This window comes from Rhinolophus sinicus, chromosome 13 (assembly GCF_057876585.1).
Source record: "Rhinolophus sinicus isolate RSI-liver-muscle chromosome 13, RSI-T2T, whole genome shotgun sequence".
Taxonomy (NCBI): Eukaryota; Metazoa; Chordata; class Mammalia; order Chiroptera; family Rhinolophidae; genus Rhinolophus; species Rhinolophus sinicus.
Window position 1 is genome coordinate 60,673,979 of NC_142513.1, and position 14,550 is coordinate 60,688,528.

General features: G+C 38.7%; 1 protein-coding gene across 1 annotated transcript in view; it reads right to left on the bottom strand.

The window, feature by feature from the left end:
- The window catches only part of HDGFL3 (HDGF like 3), a 33,567-nt gene that overhangs the window by 1,898 nt on the left and 17,119 nt on the right, over nucleotides 1–14,550 (bottom strand). Inside the window, exons 2-5 of the mRNA XM_019743446.3 lie at nucleotides 8,831–8,907; nucleotides 7,178–7,316; nucleotides 6,700–6,858; nucleotides 3,166–3,312 (exon numbers count right to left, since the gene is read on the bottom strand). Coding sequence (XP_019599005.1) covers nucleotides 3,166–3,312; nucleotides 6,700–6,858; nucleotides 7,178–7,316; nucleotides 8,831–8,907 — 522 coding nt within the window. The remainder of the gene's footprint in view (nucleotides 1–3,165; nucleotides 3,313–6,699; nucleotides 6,859–7,177; nucleotides 7,317–8,830; nucleotides 8,908–14,550) is intronic.

Here is a 14,550-nt window from a genome sequence, read left to right on the forward strand (position 1 = left end):
TTAACCCAAATACATTAAACCCCCGAGTAATGCTCTCATGGGATGAGTGAAAGAGGGAACGCAGGTCGCAAATATTTTTTCTAAAAACAGCCCGCTTCACCTTTTTACTTCACTAAGTGAATGAATGTGTTTGTAAGCACATAATGTGCTCACTCATGGATATGTTCTCACTTACAGACCCAACGTCTATACTGAACTGTACATAAGACCGTATATAAATGATTCCAAGACCTTCAAATAGAAAAACTGCTAAGCCTACCATCCCCTCAAGCAGCAGAAATACATTTCTTAGCCTTCTCTGTTCCTACCAAAACGAGAAAGCTAATCTTAAAAACAAAACAAAACAAAAAAAACACATTTAAAATCTGTGAACTTACAAAATGCAGTGTCTGGTGACTTCTAAGTATTTATTAACAAATAAAACCACTAGATAGAAGATTATACTCACAGACTTTGAAGGATTTCCCTCCTTTGTGAAGGAGGAAGACACCCATTAAAACAATGAAAAACTGTCAATCAAAAAAACTTCTTTAACAATGTCTTTTTATTAATAGTAAAATGAAAGGCAATGCATTCTATATCCACACTGGTAGAAAATTCATAGTGACAATTACTCAATCCACACTGAAGAATATTTTTGGAACAGATGGTCCCGGTGCCACGGCAGCCTCAGAAAATTATTTCTGCCCCAAACAAAGTGAAGATGGCACGAGAATGTAGCCACAACTTTAAGCACATGCTTTTCTTTGGTGTGTCTTTAAACAAGGAGCTGTCCAATGGATGCTTATAAAAGCAAATTATGAATCTGTTTTTTACTTCTCATACCATAATCACTCTATTTGCATCTATGCATCAAGAAATATCTCACTAATTCATAATGGTGTATGTTCTGGACAGTGTGCTCGGAGGGTTTTCTAGACCAGGAAGTCTCCTCCAGTGAGCAGCCGGAAGTGCGTGCCCGTGCGAGGGTTGCCAGGCTGGGCCATGGCACCCCCGGAGCGGATAATGGCCAGCTAATTTAATCAGCTTCTCTCTGAGGCACAGGGAGAGGCTGTAGGGTGTGTGAGGGTGAAAGACAGCCAGGACACAGTAAGCAGAAGTTAGGAGGCAGGAAAAGTCATAGGATCTCTTCATGGAACACCATCTTGACTTGAAAAAGTGATGACAGATCAACTATGGTTCTTCAGGGTTGGCTATTTGGCACTTTGTCAAAAATAAATGAAATGAGACTATTACTTCAAGGAAAACAACTGGAAGTATTTGTTGCCAGTGATAAAATTGTAGCTTTTAAGTGAAAATTAGAACTCTGGAAAACTTAAATCCTCTACAATCGACAGCTTCCCAATACTTACAGATTTTTCTGACAAGATAGGTAGTGATATTAAATATGTAATTTAAATATTTTATAATGGATGGTATATTTATAATGAAATATTTGGAAGGCACAAATAACTCAGAGAACCAGTATTTTCCAAATGGGTAAAAGATATTCAACGTGCCAGACAGTTCAACAGATTTCCACCTAACAGAATACAAAGATTTCAGATTCCACACTGCACCTAACCTTTGAGAAGCTAGCACTTAAAGAATTGGTGTCATATCAAAAAATAACCACAATGATCTGAAAAGACTATTAAAATACTTGTATACATTTTCCAATTAGTATCTAAGTAAAGCCAGATTTTCCTCATTTACTCATAAAGACACTCAGGAAAGAGGCCTTGCAGAGCTGCTTCAGAAAGTGGCAGGAACGATGGGATGTGTTCTCAGCGAGGGGGAGCATCTCGAGGGGGATTAATGGCAATGTGTCTTTTACTGTAATTCATTTTTTAAATTTAAACACTCACCGTATTTTTGGATCACACCTCGTATTCTATCCTCTGCCCCTCCCTGAAATTACCTGATAGCCTTGTCATTTGGGGATTTGACTCCAGCTCCAGGGGTGGGTAGAACCTGACTGGTCCAAGCCAGTTCAAATCCCCTTGTATCAGTGGTTGGTTCAGGGACGGGCGTCTGACATGGTTCTCAATGATCCCTGCCTCCCGGTAGCATGTCCCATGTAATCCCCTCTCTCAGAGTGTGGCCTGGACTTCATGACTTGCTTCTCATGAAGAGAATGACAGAGAAGTGATGGGATGTCCCTTCCGACATTAGATAACAAAGACAGGCTTCTGTCTTGCCAGCGCCCTCTCTTGCTGGTCCTCTGCACGTCCTCTGATGAGGCCAGCTGCCCTGCTGGAGCTGCCTACAGGGGACTCGTGTGCCGGGAAGCCAGCGAGGCCTCAGGCCAACATTAGCGAGTAACTAAGGCCCTCAGTCCAACAGCTGTGAGGAACGGAGTCCTGCCAACAGCTACTTGAATGAGCCTGGAACAGGACCTGCTCCCACTTGAGCCTCAAAATGACTTGAGCCCCTGCTAACACCTTAATTGCAGCTTTGGAGAGACCCAGAGACAGAAGACGCAACAAGTTACACCTGTGTGGATTCCTGATCCATAGAAAATGCTAGATAATAAATGCTGTTCTAAGCCACTGAGCTTTGGGGTAATTTGTTACATGGCACTGGATAATAAGCAGGCCTTCACGAACACTTCAACAACAGGGTTCTTACCTGTGATTTTGAAGTTATTAGACATTAATAAAAATTACCAAGACTCAAAGTGGGCAAGTTTTCCCCTTGGGTGCTTTAAATACCAAAAGTCATATATTGTTTGACTATTTAAACACTTAAAATCCCCATGGGTACATTAAATTACCTACCACTTCTAGGAAAGAAGCAGTATGAAATACCCTATTTTGAACATGCCATTTACTTTACAGTGAAAGAAATACAACTGTCAAGTTTTGAGGTGGCATTTCATAATTTCAGTATTTCACACCTTACTTTAAGAGACTCTCGAGTTGCTGAAGTTAGGTTAAAAAAGAATAAACTGTTCACAGAGATCCAAACTGGTGGGCAGGTACAATTCCCACCTGGCACTTTTATTCGCAGACTCTAAGCACCTCATCTCTTCCTCAGGGGGTCTGGATGGATCTAGGATCAGGCTGAGACTGCTTCTCCACTGACTCCGACAGGGTTACTAATGTTGAGACACGAATCCTGACTTTGAAGCAAAGTGTCTCCTACGTTAACAGAAGCGAAGAGACAGGCTGTGCGTCTCCTTACCCCTTCACTGGTTTTCTGCAAGTCTGAAGTTGTGTTTCTCGTGTCATTGCCGGCGTCTCCGCCCTCAGAGCTGCTTTTGTTTTCCTCTTCTTTGCAGTCCTTCTCGTCTTCATCTCCTGGAGATTTCCGGGACTGTTTGGAGGATTTCTAAATGTTTAGATAAGTTAAAAATTACAGTCAAAGGTGGAAATCCAAAGCACAAGTGTAAGCTAGAAAGGCAGAAGTAACTGACCTCCACCCTGTCTTTCCCGCCAGACAACAGGATATACTGCTACAACCTGCAGTGTGCCAAGGCTGAGCTGGTGACCCTGGACCAGTCATTTCACCTCACTAGGCCTCAGTTTAACCAGCTGGAAAGGAAGTAGAGGTGGACTAAATAGCCTTTATTTTAGTTCTTTCCAGAAGTGTGATGTTAAAAGCAGAAAATAAGAGATTCACACCCCCAGAGCACTGTCAATGAAGAAACAGCGCCACATGGACAACGCCTTAGGAGGGCGCCGTAAAGGCCATCCGCTCCTTCTCCACCATTTTACAGTAGAAATTGAGGTCCCGAGAAGCGAGGTGAGCTATCTAAGATAATACACAGATATTCACGTTGGGACACCTGTTGAAGCCATGTAGCTAATGGAACACATGGAATGATCTCGACAAAACTTTGTTATCACCAGGTGATATAAGCTGTTCAAATTATGGACAGTTAGGTAAGAACCCAAGGCCATACTGGTGCACTCGCCCTTTGGTCCTTATCATCTTGCATTAGAAATGAAGATGAACTCTAGAGGAAGACAAAGAGTCAGTAGAGTTCACAGCCAGAGCTGCTTTGTGGAACAGCATTAAAGTGACCCAAAGCGGGCCCCATGGACACCTGGAAGAAAATAACATGTAGCATTTCACTAACAGTTCTTCTTTGAGGAATTTTAAAAATACTGAAGCACGTGGCAAATAAGAGCTAAGGCAAACCTGATTTAGCCAAATCACTGTGGGTCTTCAGCAATGAATTAGCAAACGGGAGCTTCCTCAGACAATCAGTAATTAAGAATGCAGCTTCTAGCTACGTGACAGGCTACGTAATGACAGTGCTGCTACTTGACTTAACTGAAACTACCAACCATGCCCCAAACGTCAGTTTAAAATGAGGTCATTTTCACTTTTTACAGGAAGGGAAGGCCGGTTTCATAATCCAAGTGTGGAGTGAGGTAGTTAAGATCCAGTATTGACAATACAAAAAGCGGAATACTTTTTGTTCTCCTAGTAAATGCAGTATAATTATTGAAATGTACTAACTGTAGTAATATGAAAAGCCTTCCAATTTATACAGTGATTCTCAAATATTAATAGTCCCTGGCCTGCAGTTCTAGATAACAATGCCCAACTCCCTAAAACTTGCAATGCTTCCAAAGGCTACTTAGGAGTAACCCTGAGAGTCACTTGTGTTACGATCGGGCATTACTGAAACTGATGAGTCACAGTCCGTCTTCACTAAGAAACTGGGCCGCCAACCTTGCAAAGCATCTTCTGTGCATATTGATCACAATTTCTGTACTTTGGGGGAAGGACCCTTCACCCGTTTCACCAGTGTGGCCTTGAATTGGTTGTGCCCAGCTGTTGTCACCTTTGTTTTTTAACTAAGATTACTAGTGGTTTGGCATCATCTACTGGGAAGCTCTCGGATTAGCCCTACTGTATACAGTAAATAATTTGCATGCAAAATATGTTCACCTACAATTTTCCACTGTGTGCTATGGCTCAAATATGAGTCATCCATATAAGGACTGCTAAAAGACATATACATAACCTGCCTCAAATCCGCCTGTGCTACGTATGGCTTTTCATTCTGATCACTGACTGAATTTTGTTTTCTCATAGGAAAATGTTATTATGTGAGGTAGAGAGGGGGTGGGATGCAGTCAAAAAGTTTGTGAATCACTGGTTTTTAGTGGCAAAGGAAAATTATTCAACTTTTAAGAAACAGATGTAAACAGATGTATGAGCCCCATTACTTCTGCTCTTCTGCTCTTAAAAGCTACATTTCCACACTATTAAATGCCTAAGTTACCTTGGCTATTTGGGGTGATACAAAGCATTACACAGAAGCTCAGCAGGTAATCATAAATTAAATAAAATCTATTCAACTGGGTGTTTAAGTGAAGTCCAAAAGGCTAAAACAAATTCAGCTTAAAATATGACTGCAATGGAAGATACAGTCTGACGGGGGAAATTCTAATAATTTTGTTATTTGCAAACTTCATCCTCATCCTAAGCAAATACCATGGTTTTCCTTGGGTGCGTGGGAAGTAACACGTATTTATACAATTTTACCTGTAAGTGAGGGGCAGATTTTATAGACTGTAGCACAAAATGTTTATAGTTTGACAAACTCTGGGCAACTGTTTTTAAGGTGTTTCCTAAGTCTAGCCAGCCACAAAACACCAGAATCTAAATGGAACTAATTTATCCATGTATTCAATCGTGTGACAGACCAACTGTAGTGAAACCTACACCAATCTTTGGTCTTCAATGATCCGTTTACCTTGCTTTCAGTTTATAAAAGGTGAACAGTTTCCACAATCTCCTAATTTTTTCAATTGTATTTCTGAATCACTGTATGAAAAGCCTGGACTTCCAATTTGTCAGTCTAGGATCATGTCACTCCTCTGTTTAACACCTTCAATAAATTACCGTTACATGTGGACTAAAAGCCAAGCCCTTACTGTGGCATGCAAATCTCCACTATTTAGCCTCTGTCTGTCTCTCCCTGGATCACGCCTGTCCAACCACACCTGCCTTCTTTCACTTCAGGACATGCCAAACTCTTGCCAGCCTCGGCCCTGCTACTCTGCCACTGTGGTCCTCCTCCCAACTCCCCCTCTCAGGTCTCAGCATGGACTTCACCTTTTCAGAGGGTCAGGCCCCTCCCTTGTCATTCCCTGCTTCCATTCATTTCCTTCACAATTTATATTTACTTATTATTTGCTGGTTTACTTTGCCCTCCCCCGCCCCATTCATTGAATTGTAAGTTACATGAGGGTAGGGATGGATTTGCTCACTACTGTATACCTAGTGCAGTGTCTGACAGAATTGGTGATGAGAAAATACAAGAACTGAACACAAAAGAGCGAAAGCACATTCTTTAAAGCAGAAAGTATATATGAATATATGTCTTTATATTTACATCTATAGTACATTGAGATGGTCCTATGTAGTACTGAGTCTCCTATATGCCCAAATTCTGCAGCATTCCTCTGGGGGTTGCTGTAGGAGGCATGCCTAGCTTGCACCCTTGACTAAAGAATAGGCCTCCTCTAGCTGAGAAGGTGGTATTTTCGGGGCTAAATCAGCCCCAAACAGTCAATAGCCAGGTACTCTCACATCTAAGATTACCTGTCTAATTCCCCTCGGCTATGTGTCTCTAAGGCAGAAGCTTCACAGAGCTAGTATATTTCTGTGTGCCCAATGAATGAATTAAAAATAATCTAACACTGTCAATGACTAAGCATGTAACATTAATAACAATGGGAACAGTTTCTCAGTAACCTTTGAAGTGTATGACTTTTTCCGTTTTGAGCCGGCTTTTTCATTCTTCCTTTTGCCTTTTCCATCTTCTTCTACTCTTTCACCTTCTTCCTCACTGCTTGCATCTGCAGTATTTCCACCTTCTCCCTCAGTTTCTGAAGAGCTCTGTTGCTGAATTGCCTAAGAAATAATAAAATATTAGCTAACTGCATTTTTGAAAGTAGATTGTGAATCATTATATTTTCATTTGAAAGGGTTTAGCTTACTCTTAAGATTTTCAAAAGAAAGGGCTGTCAACCTCAATTTCCCAGTGATCACTTCACTTAAACCCTCTCAGGTAACAGAATCACACTTAATGCAAATTGCTACTGGAGCCAAAAAGAATTCTGACTTCAAATGGAGGTTAACTTTTAATATAAAGTACATATAAGAAACATCCAAAAAGGAATTAAAATCAAAGAAATGAGTTATAGCAAGTGACAATGAAGTAAATCATTACCTGGTATCCAGTGAACTTTACTCCTGGGTTATTTTCTATTTCCCACAATCCTTCATTAAATCCTTTCCGTTTGTTTGACTTTCCAAACTTGTCTTTGTATTCCTTATATGGAAAAAGGTCTTTGGGACCTAGAAATGCACTGCAGAGATACATTGGAAATAAAATTGATACTCTGACCTTCAATTGTAAGACGTTTTTAGTATTAAAATCAAATATGGTGTCAGAGCATATTTTAATAAACAAATTAAAAGTATATATAAATCGTCTGAGTTAGGTACATATTTCAAGATGTTTTACACATATGCTTCAAGGCAGAAAAAATGGATAGCTGGCTAGACAAGCCAGCAACCCTGGATTGTGCTACTTTCTAGCAACCTCTCTACTGAAGAAAACATAGTAAGTTGTATAGTCACAGTGTCTGTTAGACGAAAACAAAATAAAATAAAACTAACTTCCTGAAAGATATATAACTATTTCTCATGTGAAGATAAGAAAGACTTATGTCGTCAGGGCCTTCTCTGGGAGAGCTCTTCTTCCCGACGAGAATGAGGAAGGTGCCCGACTGGCAGAGAGATCAAGCTAAGACAAGGCGCACAGGCGCATACCTAGCTCTAATAACACTCAAGTGAACTAGGGGAGGACCTTGAATTTGAAGACGTGTAAGATTTCGTGATAGTTTCTAGCTTTTCCCCACATCTGCAATCCTTATTCCATTTGTGTGATTGTTGTAATTACATGCATTCTTAATGTGTCAAGATTGCCAATTGTCCCACAGTATCCATTATCTTCTTTCTTTTATTAATGGATCACTCCTCCCAATTCCCCACCCCCCACAACAGACTGTATTTCCCAGTTTCCCTTCACAGGAAATGAAAGCAAGTGTAAGTGATATATGCAACTTCCTTGTCATTTCCTTACAAGAAATTACGTGTTCTTTACATCTTCTCTTTCCCCTTTCCCTCTACCTGGAAGATGCACAGGTGCTGCTTAGCCAGTTTTGTTTGTTTTTTAATTAAAACTTTTTTTCTTTAGAAATAAGCAGACAAAGAAAACACACCAGGGATTGGCATGCCAACATGACACAGGAACCTTGGTCTCTAGAGCGCAGCATTCCACCCACCTTATTCTATTTGCCTATCTCTGGATTGTTTCAAATGAAAGAATTAAACCTCTGTATTATTTGAAATATTTGTCTTTTCAGGTTCCTTTATTCAACAATTCAGCCTGTATGCTAACCAATACAGTTAGAAAACCCTCAAAAGCTGGCATGTTTGTTTCAGGGTCCAACAAATTGAGAGAGCCTAAGAGGACATAATATTGTTCAGTGAAATATGAATGGGAAAAATTTCTCTAGAAGGGAAATATATAAGAGTGACAAAAGAAATTACCAGGAGTAGTAAGGGGACCACCGTAAGACTTAAAAATATCCTAAAGCAAGCTTCTGGGTGATGCTCAACATTTAAGCAGAAACAAAAATGACATTCAAAAGCAAAATAATTTACCTTAAGAAAAACACATTATTAAGGTTGCTAATTTTATATAATTAATCATAATGATTTCAACAATATATAAAATGTTATATAGATCATCTATAAACAATGTAGTCTAACAGAGTCAAATTAGAGCTGTGGAAACTTTGCTTTGCTCACTTACGTTTCATGGGTACCAAAAAAGAAGATAGGATACTTGTTTGCTGGAGGCTTTACCGCTCCTTCTGGGAGTTCATCAATCTATTAAAGATAAATTTAAGTTATTAAATATGCAGTTAAATCACATAAAATAGCGTAAGTATGATATAAACATTGTTCTGATAATGTACTGCTAGTTTCAAAATAAAATTACTCTAATAAAAATCCCAGTAGTTTCTCTTTTGTTGAACCTTAAAAATGATTCTAAAGGTCATATTTGGCCCACCACATGGACAGTAACACTGTAAATTGATTATGACCCTCATGGTACTGCATAATCAGGAGACTAAACTACTCATTTCCTTCCCCTCAATAGAATTGCTCCTGGGAATCTATCCAAAAGAGTAACAATTAAAAAAAACCCCAAAAGATGCACTTTTTGGGGGTAATAGTGAATTTTTACACACACACACACACACACACACACACACACACACACAGAAACGTAAGTGTTGCAAGATAGGAGAATTATGAAGAAGTAACTTGAAGAAATCTTATGCAGGCATTAAAAGATGTCATCTCTTGCCTGGACTACTTGCCAGTTCCTCTCCCACCCACGGAAGCTAGAACTGCGTTTTAAAACGCCCATTTGATTATGCCACTTCCTTGCTTCAAATCCTTCTATAGCTTCTCATTGCTTTATAGCATTCTCGGTTGTGCATCTGAAACTTGTGGAGCTTTGAAAAAAATGAAAATACTTCAGCCTTTCCCCAGACCCAGCAATTCTTGTACGGTTGAGGTTGAGATAGGGCAAAGTCCAAATTCCTTAGAATGTTATATAGTTATATACGCATTATTCCTTAGAATGTTTGAAGCGATGGTCTTTGACTCCCGAATCTCCATCTGTAGCCCCAACATTCCCTTTGGTCTTCAGGCAGGAAATTACAAACATCTACAAACCATCTCCATTTCCATGTCCTACAAGCAGCTTAAACTGAAGAAAAGGCTACAAACAGGAGGAGAGGAGGCACACTTGTAGGTTGGAGAGCAAGAAAAAGGCTCTGGTACCCAGCCTCCTGAAGAAACCTGCCTTGTTAACTAACACACGGCAATAGCCGGGGATTACAGCACCGTCATCATTAAGTGCATCTCTGAACAAATGAACCGTGTGTCACACAGCAGATGCTCTGCTGTACCGAGAAAACTGAAGTCCTGCTTCTGATTTAAATTGCCATCGAAGGTATCACTGTCCTGGGGCCGTGAATTTCCCATCTGTAACGCGAGGTGGCTGCATAGCTAACCTCCAGGTTCCCTTCAAGTTCTGAAATGCCATGGCTTGCCTAAAAAACTGAGCTGATTTCCTTTGAATCTGTTTTTGTTTCCTATCTTAATTATTGGAACATTCTGTTACCAAGAAGAAAGCCTTAATCTTTTTATTATTTTTTTCCAGCCTTATATTCAGCTTTGCACCAAATTCTGCCAATTCAGCTCCTGAAACACCTCTCAAATTGATCACCATTCCCATTGGAAAAATTTAGTTCCCTAAATCAAGTTCTCATGATCTTTTTACGAGGCTGTTATAGCAGCCTTTCAAAACACCTTGTTTCCAGGATTTCCTGTTACCTACCATAACTTCTGGTATGTGTTACATTCAGTACTACACAAAGACCATTTAACATCAATAACTTCATTTTGAATAAATTCAATATATATATATATATATATATATATATATATATATATATATATAATTGTGAGAAAAACACGACATAAAATTTTCTACAGTAACCATTTTTATCAGTAATTAAGAATATTCATTGTTGTAAAACAGATCTCCAGAAAATGATTATATCTTAAATAGACAAAAAATAGACATTAAAACGGAAACGCATATTATGTGGTAGGCACTGAATTACTAGCTGACAAAGCAGTATCACATGATGTCTTTTTTTAACCATTTTTATGAGAAAACTGAAAGTGAACGGCTTTTAAAAAATCTCTAAAAACTTTTCTTTCAAACAAAAACACAATTTTTGGTTTAACTCTTCCTTTGCTATGTTATACAACTAATATCTACTGCAGAGGTTGGAAGCTGATAGCCCTGGGGCCATTTCTCGCCTAACGATGTGCTGCTTGCAGGCTCATACAGTGCTTTTTAAAAACCGGATTAATGGATAACACTTTAAAACAGGAAAATTCACAGTAAAATCCAGTTTAATAGCTTTTGTGAAAAACATATGGAACATGGGAATAAGCAACACTAAGCTTGCATTCCCACAAGGTGACAATTAGCTGAAGAAGATCCAAGGTTGCCAGCTTGACACAGGTATGTGCTCTCCAGTTTGTCACACACCCCACCACTCTCTAGGTGTAGTAGATGCCTGCTTATTTACGTGGCTGGCCTGGCCTCTTTAGGTATTGGAGTTCCTGTTCCCTGCAAGAAATATTGCCAAAAACAGACACTGGCCTTATCACCACGCTGGCTTCTTCACAAAAGTGTTAATGTGTTGACATGGTCTCACAGTATTTTATTGAGAGTCTTGTTTTTAACTTTTTTGAAAATCATACTTTGACAATTTTGGAATAATACCAAGCTATTAAGTGGGTAAGCCTTTCTGAACCAATTAAAGCGTGCACCTCCCAGGCACTGTTTTTTTTGACTCAGAGTGAATACCAAGTGGCAACAGAACTTTATCTTCAGAGTTTCTGTTTCTCTCTCTACTGTTCCTGTTTTCCTGACTTTGTGTTTGTACTTTTATTTCTGGTTCTTGGCTATATTTGGTTCTGACTCTGGTTTGCATACCGCCAATGTGTTACTCATAACAGGATGATGGGGACCTATTGTCTTTTGGGTGTGACATGGCTAATGAATCTGGAACACTATTAGTCTTTTGGTTTGTAAAAGTGTATGTCTTGCTTCTACTGAAAAGAAAAGGCCTTTGAGATCCAGATCAGTGAGGGCATTGGTGATTCCTCTGACCTGTAGCTGAAGTTGCAGACCTGAGGCTGTAAGCCCTGTGTGTCTATACTGGAGAGCATTTACCTTACCCCTTATCTCCCTTGTGAGTTTAAACATTCTGCTTCTGGAAAGGGTATTAACAACTTAGATGCAAGCTTCTTAAAATAAGAGTTGTTTTTATTGGTTTGCAGATACTAATAAGACTTACAAAAACCTAATATAAAGGAACATAAGAATCCTTAGGCAATAAGCAAGTGAATACCGATTACTTTAAATATATATAGAGACCTTTTTATTACTGCTCTGCCTGCTCAGGGCAGAAACATTCAGGGGAAGTCTCTGTCCCATGCAGTCTCCAACCCCACAGCCCATGGACTTGGGCCTGGAGTTAGGCAGCCTCATGTTTCCTAGAAAACTTGTCCTCAGAATTTCATCCCTGGACATTCACCACCAGTGTCACCTGGGGACTCATTAGAAATGCTAGTTCTCAGGTCCAAACCCAGTCCTACTGACCTGACCCACTGGGAATCAGGCCCAAGAATCTGTTTTAGAGGCCTCCAGATGATTTTGAGATACATTTTAAGGCATTCCATCTTCTGGGTGTGGTTCCTGAGGATGCCTCTAAGGCAGAAAGTATATATGAATATTCATCCCAAGCAAAGCCTTTGTTTCTTCTGATTAATACTAATCTCTAAATCTGCAAAATTTTTACACTGAGATTACAAAAATGCATTAGTGCTCGTTTGTTTTCTTAATACTTTAAAAAATATCAAAATTGCTATTTTTACTAAAGGAGTTCTACACTATATTAAATGTAGTGGCCTTTAAAGAAAAACTCTTCTCATAGACACCTAGCTCAGAAACATTTTTATATATGAATCCATATTTAAGTAATCAAAGAGAATCCTTGAACAAATCAGACTGGTTGATACTTTGGGTTTAAAAACAGATATTTGCCTTGTCTAGATTTAATCATTTTAGAGAGTAAGATAAACAAATGTTTTATTACTTTTTAAATAAAATTTGGGTTTGGTTTCTCATGAAGGCACTAATTACATCTGAACTGCTTAAATGGATCTAGCAAACTCTTACTTCCATGTTAATGCTTACGATTAAGGGAAATGTAAACTTGAATTATAATTCTGACAAACTTTTCTGTATCAACAGTACTTATGTGCTGTGGGTATGTTAGATTAAATATAATTTCCAATAACTTTAGGACCTTGGCTTAATATTAAATTCATTAATAATCTTTGCATACTTGAATAATTTCTAAGTAAGATAGACTATTGAAACATTGTTCATCAAGTATAGTTTTCAGATATATATGATTTTAATTTTTATATGTTATGTAGTGGCTATTTTTGCCACTTAAGGAAGTTACAGAAAAGCTATGAGGATTGTGTACCCATGAACTTTGCTGGTTTGCTAAAATACTGTATATGACAAAAATTTCTCAATGATCTAACCCTGTGTGAACAGAAGTCAGTTACTTTGGTTAAGTTGTAATTGCCATGGAGACTGAGACTATACTAAGAACAACAGTGGCATAGAAATACAACTGTGTATGCAAGGTAATAGTATGCACTTTTTATTGCACTAATGGGAAAAGATTAGCTTTGTTAGGATGCTCCAAAATGTGAGAGGATAACGAAGGACAAAACCTGGATGTACACTGAAAGCTGTAGAAGGTTTAGGAAAAGGGAAATTGATTTGCCTTGGACGATAACTGCAAATAATAGTCTAAAAATATACAATGAAATATTAAAAGTTTGCCAAAGCTGGCTCAGTTTTGATGGACTTATTCGTAAGATTAAAAAGGGAAAGCTTGAAAAATCTACTGTCAAATATTTATTAATACAAAAGCCAGAATTTGGTTTTCTGTGAAAACAACAAATTGGTCTTGGAGCTACTCTATCTGTTCCAAACAAGATGTGATAAAAGGTCATTATTCTCTGCCCTCTGCATAATCTGTGCAGATAGCAGAGATGTCACATCTCACTAGAATAATTCTGAGAGGTCATGATATACTTAGAACACAGTGCTTTGAACTTCCTGTTGGCCATGTATAGGGACAGGCCGAGCCTTCCTGAGGTTCCTCATTTGTATCCCACAGGGTTGAATCTGGAGGAGCAGCTCATGTGAAGCGTTGGCCATCCTCGTGGCACCTCGTGTCAGGACAGCCAGGCTCTGACAGCTGAAAAAGCCCAACTTGACCAGTAAAAAGTGAGGAGTTTGGTCTACGGTCTTCATATAAATCTTTATGTAAGCCTCCGGGTCCCCTACTTTTAAATTTTAGAAGTCATATTTTAAACTGAAATGTCTAAAAATTTGGTATATTCCCCCAACTCCTGCTCATCTTCTAAGCAACTGTCCACACAGGTTCAATTTTGAACAAGTATAAAATATACTTGTTTTTCGGGTTCATTTTCACTTTTATTGAGGTACAATTTATACACAGTATAAATTTTAAGATAAAATTTATATATAGTATATACAATATATACAATACAGATCTTAAATGCATATTTAATGAGAATTTGATAAATGCGTATACCCATATAACCAATACCTAATCAAGTAAAGGATATTTAATCCATCTCAGAAAATTTCCTCATGTTTCCCACCAGCTATTTCCCACCCACCACAGGTCACTTTCCTGATTTCCATCACCACTCATCGGTTTCGCCTGTTCTTGAACTTAAAAAAAAAAAAAGTCAGAAATCTTTGGTCATTGGCTTCTTTTGCTCAGTGTGTTTTTGAGATAAATACATATTATATATTAG